The following is a 22,303-nucleotide window of genomic DNA, read 5'->3' as shown; positions in this document are numbered from 1 at the left end:
TTATTCCCATCACTGGTTATAAATATGCTATAAGTATAAGTATCTATAGGCTGTAGTGAGTATACAAGGTATACAGAAATATGAAATATGAACTATGCAAGTTGTGGAATTATAATGATTGTATTGTACAGAATGATTGTCTATACAGCATTTACAGAATGAGTGAATGACTGAATGTAGTGTAAAGCGCTTCGGGGTCCTTAGGGAAGTGCTATACAAATACAGACCATTTACCATTTAAGGTCAGTGAGATATGTGCCTAATTTCTACAGAGGTTATATAAAGTGCTAGTGGTTGTGAGTGGTGGTTCAGGCCATGTTATTATTGTGTGTATGAGGGTACAGTTGTCCATTTGTTTGTTTTGTCCATTGTGTGTGTTCAGTTATGGGTGGTTGTGGGTGTGTGTATGTCCAGTCCATGTGTTAACGTGGGTCAGGTGTCAGGAGGCAGAGTTCAGGAGTCTGACAGCTGTGGGGAAGAAGCTGTTCCGGTACCTGGTGGTCTTAGTCCGGAGGCTCCTGTAGCGCCTCCCAGAGGGCAGGAGGGTGAAGAGTCCATGTGCTGGGTGACTGGGGTCTTTGACGATTTTTGCAGATTCTTGCAGTCATGGGTGAAGAGGGAGTAGAGTAAAGAGCTAATCACGGTACACCGGTGTTGGTAGATGAGCAGTGGTTATCCAGCTGGACATGTTGGGGCTGGTTGGTCAGGAATTCATTTCTTTGGGTGTTAGGCACATAAATGACATGTTATAGATAAATCTCCTCTACTGAGGCAAAAAATCCTGGCTCATCAGACATGAGAATCCAAGGTCCTGTGAGCGCCTCCAAAGATTTTCACCTCTACTCTAGTCCTAACAACTATGCTTTTTTTGATATGCTGAAGATGAAGATATGTGGAATTGCTACAGAGAAATGTGTGGAACTAAGGGAAAGATTCTTTGCCTTCATGATCTTATGATGTGGATATTAATATGGTGGAAGCTCCGTTATTCTAAGAAACTGGCCCCAACCCTTATGGACAAAGCCAAAACTCTCAGAACTGAGGTTTCAGACATGATATCCCCAAATGCACACTTGAAGACTAAATTGGATGAAAGAAATACTAACACTTTTTTTAGACAGAAACTATTGTTGTTGTTTTTTTTCCATTAATAATAAACACCTTCATTTCAAAACTGCGTTTAATGTTTACGTGTGTTGTCCAGAATTTAAATTTGTTTGATGAACTGAAACATTAAAGTGTGACAAGCATATAAAAAACAGGGAATCAGGTCCTGGTTTAGCTCAGTGCGTTGAGCAGGCAACCACATGCCGCATGGCTGAAATTGGCCATTCAGGGCTCGAGTCTGACATGTGGTCCTTTGCTGCATGTCTTCCCCTCTCTCTCTCTCTATTTGCTTTCCTGTTATTTCTTCACTGTATCTGTCAATAAAGCTAAAAAAAAAAGAGCCCCCCCCCAAAAAAAAAAAAATCAGGAAGGAGCAAACACTTTTTAGGTACTGAAAGAAACCAGGATACAAAAGTCAGAAGAACTAAGAATCCTAAAGACTAAACTCAGAGGTGAGATGATGAGATGAGATAGCCTTTATTTGTCAGTTGCAGGTCTTTTGCCCACAACCGAGATGACAGACCTTGCCGACCGTACATACAATACACAAACATCACATTGGGGAGACAGGTCAGGCTAGGTAGCGAGGAAAACAACATCGAAATGTGTAACACAAAAGGATAATACAGGAATGCACAGATATCAACACACCATAGCACAATAAACACAGACAGCAACATGGGAAAGAGTTCCAGTGTGTACATCTGATCTGGGACCGCTGCAATCTTTCGACTGCGCCTCCAACTGACCCGATGTCCACATCAGAGGGGAGGTAAGCGTTGGAGGTGGCGTTGGATCCGGGGTAGGGAGGGTGATGCGTCAGTGAGTGCTTATCAGTATCAGTATATGTATGTGTGTGCGTGTCCATAGTTCAGCTGAGACAGTGTCCTTCGCCCTGCCAGGCTAAGTAAACAGTCCTCCAGCCAACCCAGGTGGCCTTGCATAGAATGGGAAGGAACAGACTCAACACAGTCGTTATCAGGGTGTTTTTGTTCGGCTCCAGCCTTGAGCCCACAGCTGGCGCCGAAGGGGTAGCCGGATTATGATGGTAATTTTTCTTTTGCAACAACTCATGAGAATTTCAAAGCTGTTCTTTAACACTCCGACACTGGTCTCTCAATCTCCCGTTGGAGAACCGCGAGCTTCCCCATGATGGTATCAAACTTGCGCTCCGTGGTGTTGTCATTCTTTTGCTCAGAGAGCTGATTCTGAGAACTCACGACTGCAGTGAGCTTCTCCAAGATGTGATCCAATTTGCACTCAAAGGTGTTATTCTGAGCAGGCCTCTCCTTGATGTAACCCAATATATGCTCAGAGGTGTTATTCTGAGTATTCACGGCAGCTGTAAGCGTCTCCAAGGTCTTATCCATGCTGCATTCAGTGAGCCCTTTCTGAGAAGTCGCGCCTCGTCCCATCGTTTCAATCCCAGCGGGCAGCCTTGGGGGGGTTTGAACAGCCGGTTCCGCTTTCTTCTCTTCAAATATTTTTATTGTGAAGCACAAATAACAATCACAAATTGTCCCATAGACTGACATTGCTTCCTTTTTACAGTTTTGGCATCAAGAAAAGGGGAAAAACAAAGCGAACAACAACAAAAAACAAAAACAAACCCAAACAACAAAAACAGGAAAAAACAAAACGTACCAAAAAGGGCGGTCAAAAAAACAACAACAAAACAAACAATCAAAAAACAAACAAACAACCCTCCTCCCCACACCCTTCCCTTATCCCAGAGTGCTATCAGTTTATTTTAAGCAATGGTGAAGTCCACATAATAGCTCTCATTTGTTCATAATTTCCAGGTGCTCAATGAGCGGCCTCCAAATCTGATCGAAGTCCTCCAGTTTGTCATTTATAATGTAGCGGATCCTTTCCAGATGAAGAGTATCTGTCAATACTGAAATCCAGGCTTTCAAGGAGGGCACTTCTTTTCCCTTCCATAGGAGGAGAATCAGTCTCTTTGCACACATCAGGCCATAGGACAGGAGGGGAATCTGTGTGCTCTTAGGTTTTTTAGATTGTCCCCATAGTCCAATAAGAATCAAAATGGGGTCAAAAAGTTTGAAAAAAAAGAAAAAACTGAAGCCCAAAAACTTTGTAATTTGGTACACATTACAAAACTGTGAAGCAGATCAGCTTCTGCACATTGACATTTATCACAGATGGGTGACGTTTCAGGAAATATTCGATGTAATCTGGTCTTCGAGTAGTGCAATCTGTGCAAAATTTCAAACTGAATTAACCTATGTCGGGCGTTGATAGAGTAGGAGTTAACATAACGGAGCCCTTTAGTCCAGATATCATTATGAATTTCTGACCCCAATTCCTTTTCCCAAGCTGATTTTATTTTACCTGTATCCTTCTGCCGGAGTGACTGTAATATCTCATATATAAAAGCAACCGCATGCTTTTCAGTTATACAATCCACCAGGCATTGGTCAAGCTTACCTGGAGTTGCAAACTCAAATTGTTGTAGTTGGGACCTTACATAGCTCCTTATTTGAAGGTATCTAAAAAGATCACAGGCTAATAAATTGTACTTCTCCTTAAGCTGACAGTCCCGCCAGGCACACGACCCTCCATTTCTGCCACCCGTCCATCGTGTATCCGGCAGGGAAAGTCCCTCCAGGGCACTCGGGCTCTCCCGAGCCCAGACTTCTCATTGAGAAGAGGGTGTCAATAGCATTCAGAGACCAGTTGATCAAATCCATAATTCTCTTTAGGTTTTTAGACACAGACTGTGAGAGAGTGTTCCAGGGAAAGTAATACAAAAAAACACAAGACTAGACAAGGACATAAGAACTAAGCAGGGAAGATAAGGGAGAGGAGAAAAAGTGCGTCCGCCTCCTCCGAGAGCCAAAAGGAAAGAGCCATAATGAACCAGAGTACCAGAGAGAAGTGAGTGTCCAGCTACTGCCAATTTTATTTATCTAGTGCCAAACCCAAACAACAGTTGCCTTAAAGCAACTGGTAAAGAGCTTTTCATAAGATGCACTTCAACTGGTAGCTGAAAAGTCTGGGGACTCTGATCTTTACTCCAACTTTCTTTTTTGTTGTTGTTGTATTTTCATTGATTTTTTTTCTTTTTTTCCCAAGTACTGATGGATACTTCAGTGGGGAGAAGAGCTTACTCTAGAGAAGCGCTCCCTTTTCATTGAAACAGAGCAAATCTGGGAGATACCACTCTGTTCCAAATGAGATAAAGAGGTGTTTCTGTGGTTGTCGTGTTGGTGCAAATGCAGTATTATATGTCACAGTTGGGAGAGTTGTACTGTAACAGATCCACATACAAGCTTGTCTAGCTCTACAAAATTACTGTTAGTCATAGAAAAGATCAGAAATGAAGACAAGCATCTTCATGAAGCAGGATTTTCTATATTCAATTCAATTCAATTCAATTTTATTTATATAGCGCCAAATCACAACAAAAGTCGCCTCAAGGCGCTTCATAGATACAGAGAAAAACCCAACAATCATATGACCCCCTATGAGCAAGCACTTTGGCGACAGTGGGAAGGAAAAACTCCCTTTTAACAGGAAGAAACCTCCGGCAGAACCAGGCTCAGGGAGGGGCGGCCATCTGCTGCGACCGGTTGGGGTGAGAGAAGGAAGACAGGATAAAAGACATGCTGTGGAAGAGAGACAGAGGTTAATAACAGATATGATTCAATGCAGAGAGGTCTATTAATACATAGTGAGTGAGAAAGGTGACTGGAAAGGAAAAACTCAATGCATCATGGGAATCCCCCGGCAGCCTACGTCTATTGCAGCATAACTAAGGGAGGATTCAGGGTCACCTGGTCCAGCCCTAACTATATGCTTTAGCAAAAAGGAAAGTTTGAAGCCTAATCTTAAAAGTAGAGATAGTTTCTGTCTCCCGAATCCAAACTGGAAGCTGGTTCCACAGAAGAGGGGCCTGAAAACTGAAGGCTCTGCCTCCCATTCTACTTTTAAATACTCTAGGAACAACAAGTAGGCCTGCAGAGCGAGAGCGAAGTGCTCTAATAGGGTGATATGGTACTACAAGGTCATTAAGATAAGATGGGGCCTGATTATTTAAGACCTTGTATGTGAGGAGCAGGATTTTGAATTCAATTCTGGATTTAACAGGAAGCCAATGAAGGGAAGCCAAAACAGGAGAAATATGCTCTCTCCTTCTAGTCCCTGTCAGTACTCTTGCTGCAGCATTTTGGATTAGCTGAAGGCTTTTCAGTGAGTTTTTTGGACATCCTGATAATAATGAATTACAGTCGTCCAGCCTGGAAGTAATAAATGCATGAACTAGTTTTTCAGCGTCACTCTGAGACAGGATATTTCTAATTTTAGAGATGTTGCGCAAATGGAAGAAAGCAGTCTTACATATTTGTTTAATATGTGCGTTGAAGGACATGTCCTGGTCAAAAATGACTCCAAGGTTCCTCACAGCGTTACTGGAGGCCAAGGTAATGCCATCCAGAGTATGAATCTGGTTAGATACCATATTTCTAAGATTTTCAGGGCCGAGTACAATAACCTCAGTTTGATCTGAATTAAGAAGCAGAAAGTTAGCGGCCATCCAGGTCTTTATGTCTTTAAGACATTCCTGCAGTTTAACTCATTGGTGTGTGTTATCTGGGTTCATGGACAGATAGAGCTGGGTGTCATCTGCATAGCAGTGAAAATGTATGCTATGTCTTCTAATGATGCTGCCTAAGGGAAGCATGTATAATGTAAACAGAATTGGTCCTAGCACTGAACCCTGTGGAACTCCATAATTAACCTCAGTGTGTGAAGAGGACTCTCCATTTACATGCACAAATTGGAGTCTATTAGATAGATATGATACAAACCACTGCAGTGCAGTACCTGTAATACCTACAGCATGTTCTAATCGCTCTAATAGGATATTATGGTCGACAGTATCGAACGCTGCACTGAGGTCTAGCAGGACAAGCACAGAGATGAGTCCACTGTCAGAGGCCATAAGAAGATCATTTGTAACCTTCACTAAAGCTGTTTCTGTGCTGTGATGAGCTCTGAAACCTGACTGAAACTCTTCAAATAAACCATTCCTCTGCAGATGATCTGTTAGCTGTTTGACAACTACTCTTTCAAGGATTTTTGATATGAAAGGAAGGTTGGAGATTGGCCTATAATTAGCTAAGACTGCTGGGTCTAGAGATGGCTTTTTGAGTAAAGGTTTAACCACAGCCAGTTTGAAGGCCTGTGGTACATAGCCGATTATTAGAGATAGGTTGATCATATTTAAGATCGAAGAATTAATCAATGGCAGGACTTCTTTGAGCAGTTTTGTAGGAATGGGGTCTAAAAGACACGTTGATGGTTTGGAGGAAGTAATTATTGAAGTTAACTGAGAAAGATCAATTGGAGAAAAAGAGTCTAACTTAACATCAATGGTACTAAGAGTAGCTGTAGATAATATTACATCTGTGGGATGATTATTGGTAATTTTTTCTCTAATGATAAAAATTTTATTTGTGAAGAAGTTCATGAAGTCATTACTAGTTAACGTTAAAGGGATGGTTGGCTCAACAGAGCTCTGACTGTTTGTCAGCCTGGCTACAGAGCTGAAGAGAAACCTGGGGTTGTTCTTATTTTCTTCAATCAGTGATGAATAGTAAGATGTTCTGGCTTTGCGGAGGGCTTTCTTATAAAGCAGCAAACTATTTCTCCAGGCTAAATGATGATCCTCTAAATTTGTGACACGCCATTTCCTCTCCAGATTACGAGTCATCTGCTTTAGGGTACGTGTTTGAGAATTATACCACGGAGTCAGGTACTTCTGATTAGAGACCTTAGTTTTCACTGGAGCTACAGTATCCAGAGTCGTACGTAGTGAGGAGGTGAAATTATTAACAAGATAATCGACCTCTGTTGGGGTAGCGTTCAGATAGCTGCTCTGCTCTGTGTTGGTACAGGGCATTGAAGATGATAACAGTGGGTGGATTATATTCTTAAACTTAGTTACAGCGCTTTCAGAAAGACATCTACTTTGATAAAGTCTCCTCTCCACCGCTGTGTAATCAATTATTGTAAATGTAAATGTTATCAGGAAATGATCAGACAGGAGAGGGTTTTCAGGAAACACTGTTAAATGTTCAGTTTCTATGCCATATGTTAAAACAAGATCTAGAGTGTGATTAAAGTGGTGGGTGGGTTCTTTTACATTTTGAGAGAAGCCAATTGAGTCTAATAACAGACTAAATGCCATGTTGAGGCTGTCATTTTTAGCATCTACATGGATGTTAAAATCACCCACAATAATTATTTTATTTGAGCTCAGAACTAGATTAGATATAAAGTCTGAGAAATCAGACAGAAACTCTGTGTAAGGCCCAGGTGGACGATAGATGATAACAAGTAAGACTGGTTTCTGAGTTTCACAGCTGGGGTGGACAATGTTAAGCATCAGGCTTTCAAATGAATTAAAAGTCTGTCTTGGTCTTTCATTAATTAATAGGCTGGTGTGAAAAATTGCTGCCACACCGCCCCCTCGGCCTGTGCTTCGAGGTTTCTGGTAGTTAGAATGACTCGGGGGTGTTGATTCATTTAAACTAACATAATCATCCTGCTGCAACCAGGTTTCTGTAAGGCAGAGTAAATCAATTTGTTGATCAATTATTAAGTCATGTACTAACAGAGATTTGGAGGAGAGAGACCTAATATTTAATAATCCACATTTCACTGTTTTACTCTTTGGTTCAGATGTGGATACTGTACTGTTCTTTCTTTTTGATTGTTTATGTTTAAGTTGTTTGTTGCTGGTTTTTAGTTTGTTTTTTGTCTTTTTGGAAGCTGACACAGTCTCTATGGAGATGGGTTTTTGGGGGGGTAGCAGGAGGAGAGAAGCTGCAGAGAGGCGTGTAAGACTGCAACTCTGCTTCCTGGTCCCAACTCTGGATAGTCATATATGAACTTCTCTGTGTGGAATGTTTTACTCTTCTTTTAATACAAAGCTGAGAATAAAGCAGCAGTTTGTTTGACTGTTTATTGGTTTGTTTGTGTGTTATTCCCAGTCCAACATGACTTTCTGCCATCGGATGGGGATTGTTGGTCTGATAGTTAAGTTTGTGGTTGGGGGAGGGGGGGTTGTATGTGGAACATTGAAGTTTCAAATTAAGAGAAACGGAAAGTTCAGAGCTTGAAACAGGAGGTGGGAGCTAATGCTGTGCTGTGGTGAGGTAGACCTCATCAGAGAGGGCTGTAATTGCTCCTAATATTCAAGTGTTGATCATTTATATTTTCCCTCCTTTCACTGCTGTGTTCCTTTGCTATAGATTTTTTTTGACTTTTTTTTCTTTACCTCAGGCTTTACATGCATTTCCAAGTCCTTAATTAAAAAAAGTCCTTAATACTGTGTTTGAATTGATACAAACACAGTATTATAACTAAAGGAAAAGGAGAAAAGGAACTGAGAGGGAGAAAACTGAAATTGAGAAAGGCTGATGGAAAAATGTAAAGAAGAGTAGAGGGAGTAGAGAATCATAAAAGCACAAAGTCAAGAAAGACAGAGAAAAAGAAGGTGGGGAAAGATATCACTAAAGGTCAGGTGAAGATGGGAGGGAAACTTCATTTCAGCTCATAGCGTGTGGCTCAGCCAATAGCCTTATAAATTCATAAAAATAATTATCCATAAAAAAGTGCTGCAAAGTCAGCCTGCGTGTGTGTGAGTGCACAAAAAGGACAGCAAGAGAGAGAAATGCTTTTATGAGTTGGGCAGAGGAATGCATTGATTTCATAAAGGGCATAAAGGGATCTGTTGACCATTTGAACAGACGACCATGAGATCAATGCAGGGGGAGGTGAAAAAGATGACATTTAACCTGATTTGTGCCCCTGGGCAGGAAGGACCTCTGCAGAAAGTCACACCGCCTGCTTCCTTTCTCTGTGAGTCCACACTGCTGTCTTCATGTGGGAGAAATTAGACAAATCATAAATCTGCTTCCTCCCAAACTCCAGATTTGGTATTGAAACAGAAGTCAGGTAAATCATTTTTGACCATTTATATCACGATAAACTGGAAACATCTTACAAGTCATTCAACGTAAGAATGACGCATTACGTAGCGGGGTACGGTCTGTGGCTCAGCTCCAGAGCAGACGGCTGGCTAACCCAGCTGGAGGTCATCATCAAATCATGCCTCCCCTGTTTGAGAAGCACGCTGGGAACAAGAAGGGGGGAGGAGCTATAAGTGAGCTGTCACCCTCACAGTCAGAGGCGCTGATAACAGCCTGGAAATGCTTACTTATAAATAAAGAACCGTGAGCAGTGACACACTGTGTGTGTGTGTGTGTGTGTGTGTGTGTGTGTCGTGGTGCGCAGAATCGACACCAGCTTGCATTATGCATAGTGATAAACATACAGACATGTTTATCAGCATTTATAGTTTATCCAAACATAAGTATCTAAAAAATTGGGAAAAATGGGGAATGGGAAAAAGTTTAATGCATACAAAAAGGTAAACTTTCATGTGTTCTGATTACACAAAGTGAAATATTTTAAGCCTGTTTTAAAAATATTGATTATTATGGTTTATAGCTCATGAAAGTCAGAAGTCTAGGATGTCAGTTATTTAATTCAGTGACATTTTATTTATATAGCGCAAAATCACAACACAAAGCAAGTGAGAATTAAAGAATTTGAATTAAAGCTATCTGAAGCATGTACAAGCTGATATTAATCTTTATTAGGGCTGTCAAAATTGAGAGCAAACAAAACAACTGCTGTATAATGCCCTCCGCTATCATTGTGTAATTGGTCACATGACTGCATCACATGACTAACATGCGTCATTGTTTTAGAAAGTCTCAGTTTTCGCGACACGAAAGCACCGTTTTGAAATGTGTGCGTTTTCGAGAGCGTTTTCAAAACGCTGCGCTTTCCATCAGCACAAACACAGTACGGGAGGCCCAAACGGAGAGAAACGAAAACACATTAGTGTAGACGCAGCCTCAAGCTCACAGAGGAGCTCAGCACCTTCTTTGCTTGGTGTGAGGCCACCTCTCCTTTCCCCCCCTGCCCCATAACTTCATCACTCTCCCTCCAGGAACTTGACGTCAGGAGGAGTTTGAGAGCAGTGAACCCCAGGAGAGCTGCTGACAGGCATTCTCACCAGGCTGTTCAGTCTCTCCCTGACTCATGCCACTGTTCCCATCTGAAGGCATCCACCATCCCCAAAGAGACTGGTATAGACAGCCTGGATGACTACAGACCTGCAGCACTCACGTCTGTAGTCATGAAGTGTTGATACTGTCTCAGCATGTTAGAGACTGTCTACCCACCTGCCTTGACCCCACCAGTCCACAGAGTCCACGGAGGATGCCATCACCATCACCCTTCACAGAGCCATCTGGAGGACAGGAAGGACTACGTGAGGATGCTCTTTGTGGACTATGGCAGACATCCTCACCACCAAATCAGACCACCTTCAGATCCCCCCTGCCACCCGCTCAAAGATTTCCTCACTATCCGACCTCAGTCAGTCCTGCTTGGCCCCAAAACTCTCCCGCACACTGTCACTCAGCACTGGATCCCCACAGGGCTGCGTTCTGTACCTCGTCAAGTTTGCTGATGACACCACTGTGACTGAGGTCACCTCTGATGGAGATGAGACAGCGTACAGGGCAGCAGTAGAGAATTCGTCCCGCTAGAGTGCTTAGAACTTCTGCACATTTTTCTTTGTAAAACAAATGGATGGAAGTTTGCTTTTCTTCATGTTGGAGTTGATCAGTTGCTTTGATAAAGGACTGTGTGGTAACGTCAGGCTACAGAGCCGTGTATTAAACGAAACATCCAAGATTTTTAATAACTGAATTACTTGATGAAGCGTTGCGGCCCTAATAAATGTGCGTGCGTTATCACTATGGGCAGAACTTTGTGCCATCAGAAACTGAATTTGAATAAGTTAAATTCAAATTTAAATTGCTCAGATTGAATCTGAATTGTAACTTGAATAAATGCTTTTTAAAACTGAATTTGAACTAGCTTAATTTGAAATTCAGTGTATTAGTTTGAAAATGATGGTCACTACACTGAAATTGAATTTTATATTTTGAAAATGAATTCATTTGCTTTGAAACTGTATTTTGTCCTTTAAAAATGTAGCTCTCGAATATTTTCAATTTCAGTTCCAAAATTCAGTTTTTTGGGCTGAATCTACAGCATCTTGAGCTGAATTAAGACTTCAGAAGTCATTCGTCATGTCGAATGACAGGCAGATAAACTCTCAGGTCGGTAATAAATGTATTACATGTGAACAAGCGTCATGTTAACAAATGAGAGCCGTACAGTAACTTTTATGCTTATTGTAGCTGTTAGCTAAAAACACTAATTTAGCGTAGTTTGCCCTGAATTCAGCTTTGACAAATATGATCGACTGTTTCTAGTAGAATTCCAAAGTTGTCATCTTGGACCCTCTCAGAGCCCTGTATGCTTGCAGAGACCCCTACAGTAGGGAAACATGCAAAACAGTGTCCAAACCTTTGTGTTTTAGCTTTATTTATGTCTTACACAGCATCCCAACTCTTTAGCTAACTTAATAACTTTAGCTAAAGTGAATAGTTTAATTCATTAGTGCAGCACTACTGGATCACCTCTGTTTGAAGTGATATGATATACAACTATCACTGAGACAGCAAACTCTGTAAAAAAAAAAAAAAAATCAACACTTCTCATTCTTTTAATCAGGGGTCGGCAACCTTTCTGATGATGAGTGCCATCTAAAATTTCAGCTTATTCAAATTCAGTTTCTGATGGCACAGGGTTAGGGGGTGAGTGTAGGTCTTTTAAGTGCGCCTTATAGTGTGGAAAATATGGTAAACTTTTTGAAAAAGCAAAAAACGTACATATAATTTTCTGTTAGAGGAGTCTCCAGAGCATTTCACATTGTGCAGCAATGTGTGGCAGAATAAGACAAATTGCAAAAATTATATTAAATATAATGAAGTTATTGAGGTGAGTTTATTTTATTTTTATATTTTTATTTCTTACCACAATTAGATGAAAAGAGCAGAAGATATGAATAAATTAAATTTGTGCTTGTGTCTCTGATATGGATTTACTTTCTTTGAAGTCAAACTTCTCTCTGCTGGCAGGAAGGTGTGTCAGTGTGGTCACTGAGGCAAACTGCTGTTTTTTTTTCTTCCTGAGACCCAGCTGGTGTCACGGTGTTTGAGGTAATTTGGCCCTGATGATGGTTCTGGTGTTGAAGTGTTCCAGAACAGCAGAGACTGAGAGGCTAGAGTCCACATAGGGCCCATTTCTGCTATATTTTTGCTGGTAGAGTGGCTCACATGTTTACCCACTTCCCTTTTTTTATGTCTTCTAAAGGCAGATAAAAAAAACAGAGTGACTGCTTTGAACGGATCACTTATGTATTGAAGAAAGGGGCTTTTTTTTATTTTTTAGCATTATTAAATCAAAATCTGAATCATAAGCAGATTACAAGAACTGGATGAGAATTTTATGTTCTGCCCTAATGCTGTGACTCACCTGGCTTAAGAATGTGTTTGCTGATCAAAGTGATTTTGATATATATTTCTAATTCATTTATTTAATATTTAAACAAAAAATCAAGATAATGCTTAAGTAACACTGACACACTACAAAAATAAAGGAAGGAAAATGTCTATAAGTAAACAAAGATCTAAGCAGACAACCCTCCGTGAAAGCCAACTGTTATAATGAATTATTGTTGTATTACATTTGCAGCTGTGTAATTATTGGATCTAAAATGTGTGCTGGTGTTTAAGCGTTTAAACTCTGTAAGACACGGGATTAAGATTTAACTGACACACAATAACAGGGCATACCCTTGAGACACTATGGTCAACGTGATCACTTATGTTAACTACAATATCTCAAAGTTTCTAGTTTCGTCCACTCAGGAGGTAGATCAGGCCATCTCCTAATTGGAAGGTTGGTGGTATGAAACTTGGTTTATCCAGTCAGCATGCCAAATATCTTCGGGCAGCATACTATCCCCAAATTGCCCCCATGGGATTATGAATATTAGATAGAAAACGTGTGTGAATCGCTGAATGAGGCATGTTGTTTAAAGTGCTTTGGGTACTGCAGTAGAGTAGTGCAGATGCAGATGTACAGAGTCTTGTCCTGTCGTGGTGCCTCGTCTGTGTTGTGCCATGCATTTATGGATTGTCTGTATGGTTTCTTCAGTGTAGAGGTCTGAGCACTCTTCGCTGCACTGCACAGCATACTCTATGTTGCTTATGTCTTAATGCATGCTCAATCATCCAGTTTTTTGGAGGGATTTTAGAACCGCACACAGCAACACCACATATGAGTGGGCGGAGAGAGGTATGGGGTATTCACACCTCCATTCTCTGATTGCCGTTAGGGGCGGGAGACCAGGGGCAGGAGTTGGTCATCTGGTCTGGGTCTGAGATGCTGGCCTCCCTGCTGCTGCAGGACCGGAGGCAGTCTGCTTGCCTCCAACCCAGGGCAGAGGGTAACATCTCCTGGGTCTGGGGGCGGATTGCCCCTCTGCGGGTGATGGTACCTGGACCTGGGAGTGTAGAGTACGTTCGGGGAGTGTGAGTGTGTGTACAGTGTTCATTTCTGTTGGTCTCTACATTGGGCGAGTGCTGAGTATGAGATGGGGCCTATCTCCTTTGATGATCTCTTATGTCTCAGGAGTATGGGAACAACTGAAGATTCATTAAAACAGCAACAAAAAACAAACAAAAGTCTATTTGTGGCTTTCAAACCCCAAAACATACTATATGAAAAGATCTTTAGGGGTCAGCCTAAGGTCCCCTGGTGCAAACAGAGTCATATAACAACAATATAATAACAACACAGAAGAGCTACCTCGTCAGAACTCTGCAGTCTATTTACACCTACAGGCCAGTGGTCACTCTTCTAATGATGAGGATGTACAACAGAGATGAATGTTGGTTTGAGCGAGGACTCAAGGAGGCCATTTACCTGAAAAGGAAAAGACCATCTCTAAACCAACAGAGGGGTCTCAGACTGTATCTTGAACCATCTTACAGTGCAGTGATCTGAGTCATTCCCCAAATATGCTCATGGTCACTAATCAGTGGTCATGACAACCCAAAAGTCCCACAAATACACAACAACAACAACAACAACAACAATAATAATAATAATAATTCAAAGTAAAAGCATTGGAAAAAACTGAACTTGAGCCATTGTAAAGCTACAGCATTTATTTCAGTTGTAAAGGGTGACAAAGCACTTCACTTTTCATCTCTCATTTTATCAGATGACGAGCAGGTAAATCAACTGTAAATGCCAGTTGTTTCCAGACAGACTGAAATACCAGGTGCAACAGTCATTTAGTTTATTTTTCAAAAGATGTCTTTATTCTGCAAGGAATAAAGGGGTGTTATACTGTTCTTTGATTTTCAATTAGTTTATCGGTTAGTATTTAAATATTTTGACTCTTTAATTATTATTCCTGTCTTTGTTTGTCTTCAGAGTTATTTTGTTCCTTCTGTTTTCTGTTTCCACATCCTGTGTCAGAGAAAGTTTAGTGTTTCCTCATTTAGTTATTGGTTTTACTTTCTGTTTTATTTTGGTAGTAGCTGTCCTCTGTGTCTTACTTTTCGTTTTACTTCTGCTGTCTCATTACCTTGATTGTCAAGCACCTCTGTGTTTTCCCCAACTGTGTCCATTTTCCATTCCTTGTTTCTTGTGAGTGTCTGTGCATTTCCATGCCTTGAATGTTCTGTTCCAGTGATTTCTACTTGTATCACTCAAATGTAAATCAGTCCTGAAACTTGTTTCACTTCACAGCAGGTCTGCTTTTTAAAAAACTTTAAAGCACCTACACATAAAACTCTTTCAACTGCTGCCTGCTTGATATTTTAATGACACAAGTAGGAAAGGAGGACCGGATTCACCATCTTTATGATGAATGGAGAATCCGCTCTTTATTCGACGTACTGATTGGAAATTTAATGAATGCTAATCCTACTAGTACAAAGATATTTTTACAATATGCCCACTTGCAAGGACTCTTATTTATTCAAACATAACAGTGGGCCTCCTTCACCATTATGTACATGGAAATATTCTTATGCTAGGAAAAAAACAAGTTTGCATGCAAAATCACATAAGATTTAGGATACATGTGCACCGGCCCACTATAACAAATCAGACACAATCTGCACACTATCTGCATACAGCCACACCCCTATTTCTTTATATAAGGAAATGTGTTCACCTGGAGGTGAAGTGGAGAGATCAGTAAGGATGTTGTGAGCCTGCGGCACTAAGACAAAAAGGAGAAGGTCCAGCTGGAGAAATTTAAAAGAAAGTTTCCAAGATCCAAAGAGGAAACCAGAGAAAGATCAACTTTGTGATGACTGTTTAAAAACAGAGGCTGAAAAAAGAGAGGTTCTGAACATGGTTTCCACTGAGACACAGGAAACTGGAAATAGGAGAGGAAGCATGGGATCTGTCAGCTGAAGAAGAAATGTTAAAATAATAAAGTATATGTGATGACATTCAGCAATGATAAAAGTCATTTTTAATTAAAGCTAAGACGATTAAAGATAATATGAGATAAGGAATGCTAGAATATGTTTAAATTAAGATTGAAACCTGCATACATTCAATTTATTCTTTTTTGAAATTGTAATTGTGACCATTTTCTGGCTTATAATATGATGTCTCTCGCCCGCTCCGCCTCAGTTTGTTCTCCCCCCGGTTTCACTGTCAAGCCTGTATCTTTTAGTTTGCATCTTGCTGTGTTTCCTGTTTTATTTTGACAGTCTCTTGTCCTGCGTTCAGTAGTTTTGCTTCCCCTGTGTCATTAAGTCTATTCATCCCAGCTGTGTTCCCCATGTGTTTCCACTTCCCTTGTCATTCCTATGTAGATATATTGTGTGAGTTTCCCTTTGTTCATCATCAGATTGTTTATTCTTCTCATGTCGTTGCAGGTTCCCATGTCCAGGTTTCTTTATGTTCATCTTCATGTTTTATGTCCCTAGTGTTTAGTAGTTTAGTTCTCCTAGTTTAGTTCCAGTTACTTCATCATCATCATCATCATTTATTTATATAGCCCTTTAAAAACACACCTGGTAGACCAAAGTGCTGTACAATACTAATATGCATATAGTAATAAAACCAGACATAGCATTAAAATTAATTTAAAAAAATGTCAGTTACCCACAGAGTTAAAAGCCAGGGAATAAAAACAGGTTTTTAAATAAAGACTTAAAAACTTTCTAATATGGAGAGGAAGGTTATTCCAAAGCATCGGCGCAGCAACAGAGAACGCTCGGTCTCCTCTAAGTTTCAGCCGTGACTTTGGGACTGAAAGCAGCAACAGCTCAGCTGACCGAAGGGAACGAGTGGGGACGTGGGGCTTCAACAAGTCACACAAATAAACTTGTGCCAGACCATTTAGAGATTTAAAAACCAATAAAAGGACTTTAAAATGGATTCTAAATTCAATTGGAAGCCAGTGTAAAGAGGCCAAAATCGGAGTGATGTGATCAAATTTCCTTCTGCCAGTTAAAAATCGTGCCGCAGCATTTTGCACTAATTGCAAGCGTGACAAAGTGCCCTGCCCAACCCCTATTAAAGGAGAATTGCAATAATCTAAACGTGAGGTAATAAATGCATGAATAACACTTTTCAAGTCACGCTTGGAAAGAAAGGGCTTAACCTTTGATAAACGTCTGAGGTGATAGAATGCTGATTTTACCACCCCGTTTACATGGTCATCAAAGGTAAGTGCAGAATCAATTTTTACTGCGAGATTTGTGATCGAACTCTTTAGTTGGGAAGTCAAAGCTGCAAGATCAACATCTGGATTGTGAGAAAAATGATTTGGGCCAAATAAAATCGCTTCTGTCTTCTGATCATTAAAATTTAAAAAGTTTTTTGCCATCCATGCTTCGACATCAGTAAGGCAGTCAAGCAGAGGTCGACTTGGGAGACTATCAGAATGACTAAAAGGTAAGTAGAGCTGGCAGTCATCTGCGTATAGATGGAATGGCACTTTATGTTTTCGGAAAATCGCGCCAAGAGGCAAAAGGTACAGTGAAAACAATAACGGCCCAAGAATAGATCCCTGTGGCACACCCCAAAGCAGAGGGGCCACAGAGGATGAAGCCGACCCCAACTTAACACAAAAGGTCCTATTTAAGAGATAGGACTTTAACCACAAAAGTGCCGAACCAGAAATTCCCACACAGTGCTGTAAGCGGGAGATCAGCAAATCGTGATCCACTGTGTCAAATGCAGCGGTCATGTCCAACAAGACCAGCACTGCATATTTACCACGGTCTGTCGCTATCAGGATGTCATTCATAACTTTTACGAGGGCTGTCTCCGTACTGTGGAATGGCTTAAAGCCGGACTGAAAGATTTTCTGACAATTTAGAGTCATTCAAGTAGTCCATCAACTGAGTATAAACAATCCTTTCCAGAATCTTAGTAAGAAAGGGAAGCTTAGAGATGGGTCTAAAATTTGATATGACTGTCTAAGCCTGGTTTCTTAAGTAAAGGATGTATGACTGCATGCTTAAACTCCCTAGGTACTTGACCAGACAAAAGACTAGTATTAATAATGTTCAGAATGTGTGGTCCGATGATAGGAAATACCTTTTTAAGAAAATGGGGAGGAACAACGTCACTTGGAGAGCCACACGGTTTAGCATTCAACACAAGTTTCTCTAAATCAGATAAAACAATTGGTAGAAAAGCAGAGAACAGACTTGAGCAAGAACCATGCATGGCTGGGTCAGCAATAGGTAGAGTCGGAGGTCTCAAACTAGCAACCTTTTCCACAAAATAATTAAGAAACTTATTGCACATAACCTCAGAAGAGTGTAAAAGAATATAGCCTTCCGGATTAAGTACAGAATTTATAGTGTTATATAGAACACGAGGGTTATGCGAGCTGGCAGCAATAAGTTGAGAAAAATAGGAGTGCTTGGCAGCCTTTACTGCTCCCTGATAGACTTTCCAGCTAGTCTTAAGAGCTTCCATAGAGGACAGCCTATCTTTTTTCCACCGTCTTTCACATCTTTTACATTCTTTTCTAGTGGCTCTGGTAAAATCAGTTAGCCAAGGACTAGCCTTTGGCTTGCATTGTCTGAATCTAAAAGGAGCGACAGCGTCGAGGACAGATTTACAAGAAGAATCCAAACAAGAAACTAATCCATCTGAGGTGGACAACTCAGGAGGATAAGAAATAAGTTGGTCAAACAATATGGAAAACCGCTCGGCAGTATCTGAGCCAAAAGCACGATAACATCGAGCAGCCCGCTTAACAACAGGATTAAAAAGAACAATGTCACATAAAATAGGCATATGGTCAGAGAACACCGCATCCTCGACGAGTACGTTATGGACAGATAAACCATGAGTTAAAAACAAAACCAGTGTGTGACCACGTTCTTGAGTGGGACCTTTAACAGACTGAACAAAGTTAAAAGAGTTCACTAAGTCCAGAAAGTCCTTAGCCAGGGGCAGCAGACGTGTATATTAAAATCACCAAGTAAAAGGATCTGGTCATACCGTGATGCACAGTCAGCAAGAAACTCTGAGAACTCGGATAAAAACTCCTTATTATATTTTGGGGGCCGATAAACAATCTCACCCAACAGCGAAGACGAGTGGCCAAGTTCGCACAAACAGAGTTCTGGTGTGGCGTGTCGATGGGGATAGCTGCTTAAAGTCAAGATGTGCCTTAAAAACAACAGCTAGCCCTCCTCCGCGACCAGAAACTCTCGGAACACTAAAGAAGGCACAGCCAGCCGGCAGTAATTCAGAAAAGGCATTTAACTCACCAGGTGGAATCCAAGTTTCAGTCAAGCAGAGAAAATCCAGCGCATGGGAAGAGAAAAATTCCTTCAAAATGAATGTCTTATTTGCCACCGATCTGGTGTTAATTAAACCCAACCTGAGAGGAATTGGCTCGGGAGCTTCCGAGGCGGTAACAACCAGATCCACAGGTCGGAGGTTTGTTCGGTCTACTCCACGCCAACGCAGATGTCGGAGAGGAGAGGGTTTTGCAGAACCCTTCTCGAGAGATCCCACAACAGGAACCAAGCAGGAGTCCACTGGGTCCAAAGCACGCAACGGCACCAAGAGTCGCGGGCAGGATCGACAAATGGAGCGAAGCTCATGAGGAAAACAAGAAATCCTGAGTCTCAATTTGACGAGGCGACCTCCACGGTTACCCCGTCTCCTGCGTCGCTTCCACACATCCAGTGGCAGTGGTAAGGAACGGCAGTGAGGTGGTGTTACTTCCAAATCGGGAGGCAGAAAGCCTTGGTTGTCACTTCCAAACCGCGCTAAAGCTTGGGTAGATAAGCCTATTTCCAATAATGTCTGGTGATCATAAAACAATGTAGGGCTGACATGTTGCACAAAATTGACTAAAAGCAATAAAATAAAACAAATAACAGAGAGCGATAGATATGAGGGGCCGTACAAGCCAAAATTCATTCTTTCACTCTCACACACATACATTTTCACTCTCACACACATATATTTTCACTCTCGCACACATACATTTTCACTCTCGCACACATACATTTTCACTCTCGCACACATACATTTTCACTCTCACACACATATATTTTCACTCTCACACACATACATTTTCACTCTCACACACATATATTTTCACTCTCACACACATACATTTTCACTCTCACACACATATATTTTCACTCTCACACACATATATTTTCACTCTCGCACACATACATTTTCACTCTCGCACACATACATTTTCACTCTCACACACATACATTTTCACTCTCACACACATACATTTTCACTCTCACACACATATATTTTCACTCTCACACACATACATTTTCACTCTCACACACATACATTTTCACTCTCACACACATATATTTTCACTCTCACACACATACATTTTCACTCTCACACACATATATTTTCACTCTCACACACATACATTTTCACTCTCACACACATATATTTTCACTCTCACACACATACATTTTCACTCTCACACACATATATTTTCACTCTCACACATATATTTTCACTCTCACACACATACACTTTCACTCTCACGTAGTTTTATTTTAATTTTTATATTTAGATATTTTTATTCTCCTGTTTACACATATTTAACACACACATTGCAATATTGTGGTCTCTTATACATGTATTTTAATCTACATATTTACAAATTTTGACTCTAACATACATGTATTTTCATTTATGCATTCCTTCATTTTGCTCTCATTTACATGCATTCAATATGCATTTAATCTTACAAATAATATATGTATGTAAGAAGAGAATGCATACATGTCTGAAGAAAATATATGTATGCAAGAGAATAATGTATGTGAATGAAAGAGTATAGTGGAAACGGAAGGCTGGGTGTCTGTACCGCTTTGATTGGCTGAGAAGCAGGCCACTTTCAAGTGTCTGACAGCATGGAGGGGGGAGAAGAAACTCGAGTTCTTCAGCAAGCTGTCGGGGTGTTAAGAAATATTTTATCATTTCCTGAAACGGTCATATCCTTGTCCTCGTCACTTGATCGAGATGGGACAGGCTCAACTGCACCCAGTGTTACCCACAGCACGGTGGAAAGTGAGATGAGGGAACTTTTTAGACCAGCTAACACCTGGGTAGCTTCAACGAGCCAAGTACCTACACGGAGTTCGACTGGAGTGGGGCAGTCTTTGCGATATCAGACCCAGAAACACTTTGGCAACTGGAACTGCAGATCAAGGAAAAGGTGAGAACAAAACAGATTGCCACTTAACTGTACAACTGCGAAATACAAAATACGAAATGTGCTTTGCTGATTTAGCAACGCACTTTGTTGCCCTTATAAAATTTTAGCCCTAGCTAATTTATTCAGCAGCATCCACATTAAAAACAGTAAAGACCGTGGCATTTATTTCAATATTAGTGGCTGTTTGTACTTGTGACCCGAGTGTAAGTTGATGCTTACTTTCAGATTACTTTATATTAAATCTTCTTTATTAATGTGGGAGGTGGTAGCTACATTAGCCTGCTAAATAAAAGATTGGGTTAATTTTCTTGTTATTTTTGTTTAGTTTTGTATTTATTTATTTATTTTTTGGGGTAGAATTTTAATCTTGCTAGAAGACATCAATCCAACTCTGTGTTGTGAGTGGATCAATATCTGTACCACTGTGGAGGTAGATAAACATGGATGCCAAGTCATGCCTTCAGTCCAGTTTCTACAGTGTGTGTATGAAATAAGAAAAAAAAGAAATATGATTGGTGTCTTTTTTGTTCTTTACTTAAAGTTAAAAGTAATAGCAAATGTTTCTTTGTATGCCTCTTTGTAGGCGTATTTCATGCAGTTTATTTTCTGAGCTTTTGTGATTGAGGGGGCTGTACTGTAGTTGAACTGGAACATTTAGATTTTCTTTCATTGTACTATATATATATATATATATATATATATATATATATACATATATATATATATATATATATATATATATTTATTTATTTATTTATTTATTTATTTATTTATAAATTCAAGCTTCAGTGAATTAAAATGGTCAAACCCCAAAACATTTTCTATTTTACGTACATTTTCCATTTTTTTCAAAGGCAATTTGTAAGCATGCTATTACTTTATGCATTTTTTTCTTTCAAATTATGTTTCTGTTATTTGCGTTTGCTATTATACTCAACTCTTACATACACGAGCGACTTTAAACATATTCAAGTGGGCTAAATGGCTAGCCGTGATACTGTTTTTTAATATGAACTGTGTAACATTTTATTTTATTTATAAAAGCTTAGCAACAGTTTAACGTGTAAGCTGGTCACTACCAAGTGACATTAGCAACTTTCTTAAGGAACTGATAGTGTCTAAGTATAGGTAAATAAAACAAAGGATACATAAATCTGAATATAGTTTCTGTTTTGTTTTATAGGGCCAAGACACATTATCATGATACTTTCAACAAAGATGTCATCCTTCTTCCACGGCCATCAAGCAGTGTTGTTGTCAAGCATCGCACAAAACAACATTTACATGAACAAGGGTATATATTGAATGGATTTGAATTCCAAAAATCCTGGGACCAGAAAACTGTCTCTGAACAAATAAGGGACGCCTTTGGAGATAAACTTTCTGTTGATGTAAGGTAGGTTGTGCTGGCAGTCGAAACCTAATAAGACACAGCTTTTGTCAGTAGTCTTTTCGATATCTAGG

At 40.3% G+C, this 22,303-nt stretch overlaps 2 protein-coding genes across 3 annotated transcripts in view; one reads left to right on the top strand and one right to left on the bottom strand.

Moving 5' to 3' along the window:
• LOC146386340 (receptor-type tyrosine-protein phosphatase gamma-like) overlaps positions 1 to 22,303 on the top strand; it is a 362,095-nt gene that overhangs the window by 121,245 nt on the left and 218,547 nt on the right. The window lies entirely within an intron of this gene.
• Positions 13,434 to 22,303, bottom strand: part of LOC146386342 (uncharacterized) — a 33,616-nt gene continuing 24,746 nt past the window's right edge. The window contains exon 3 of the mRNA XM_084927198.1: positions 13,434 to 13,630. Within this exon, the coding sequence (XP_084783324.1) occupies positions 13,434 to 13,630 (197 nt within the window). The remainder of the gene's footprint in view (positions 13,631 to 22,303) is intronic.

The sequence above is a fragment of the Perissodus microlepis genome, chromosome 5, assembly GCF_051167445.1.
Source record: "Perissodus microlepis isolate ML-2025 ecotype Zambia chromosome 5, ASM5116744v1, whole genome shotgun sequence".
NCBI lineage: Eukaryota > Metazoa > Chordata > Actinopteri > Cichliformes > Cichlidae > Perissodus > Perissodus microlepis.
Note: the sequence above shows the minus strand (reverse complement) of the source record. Positions and strands in the feature narration are given on the sequence as shown.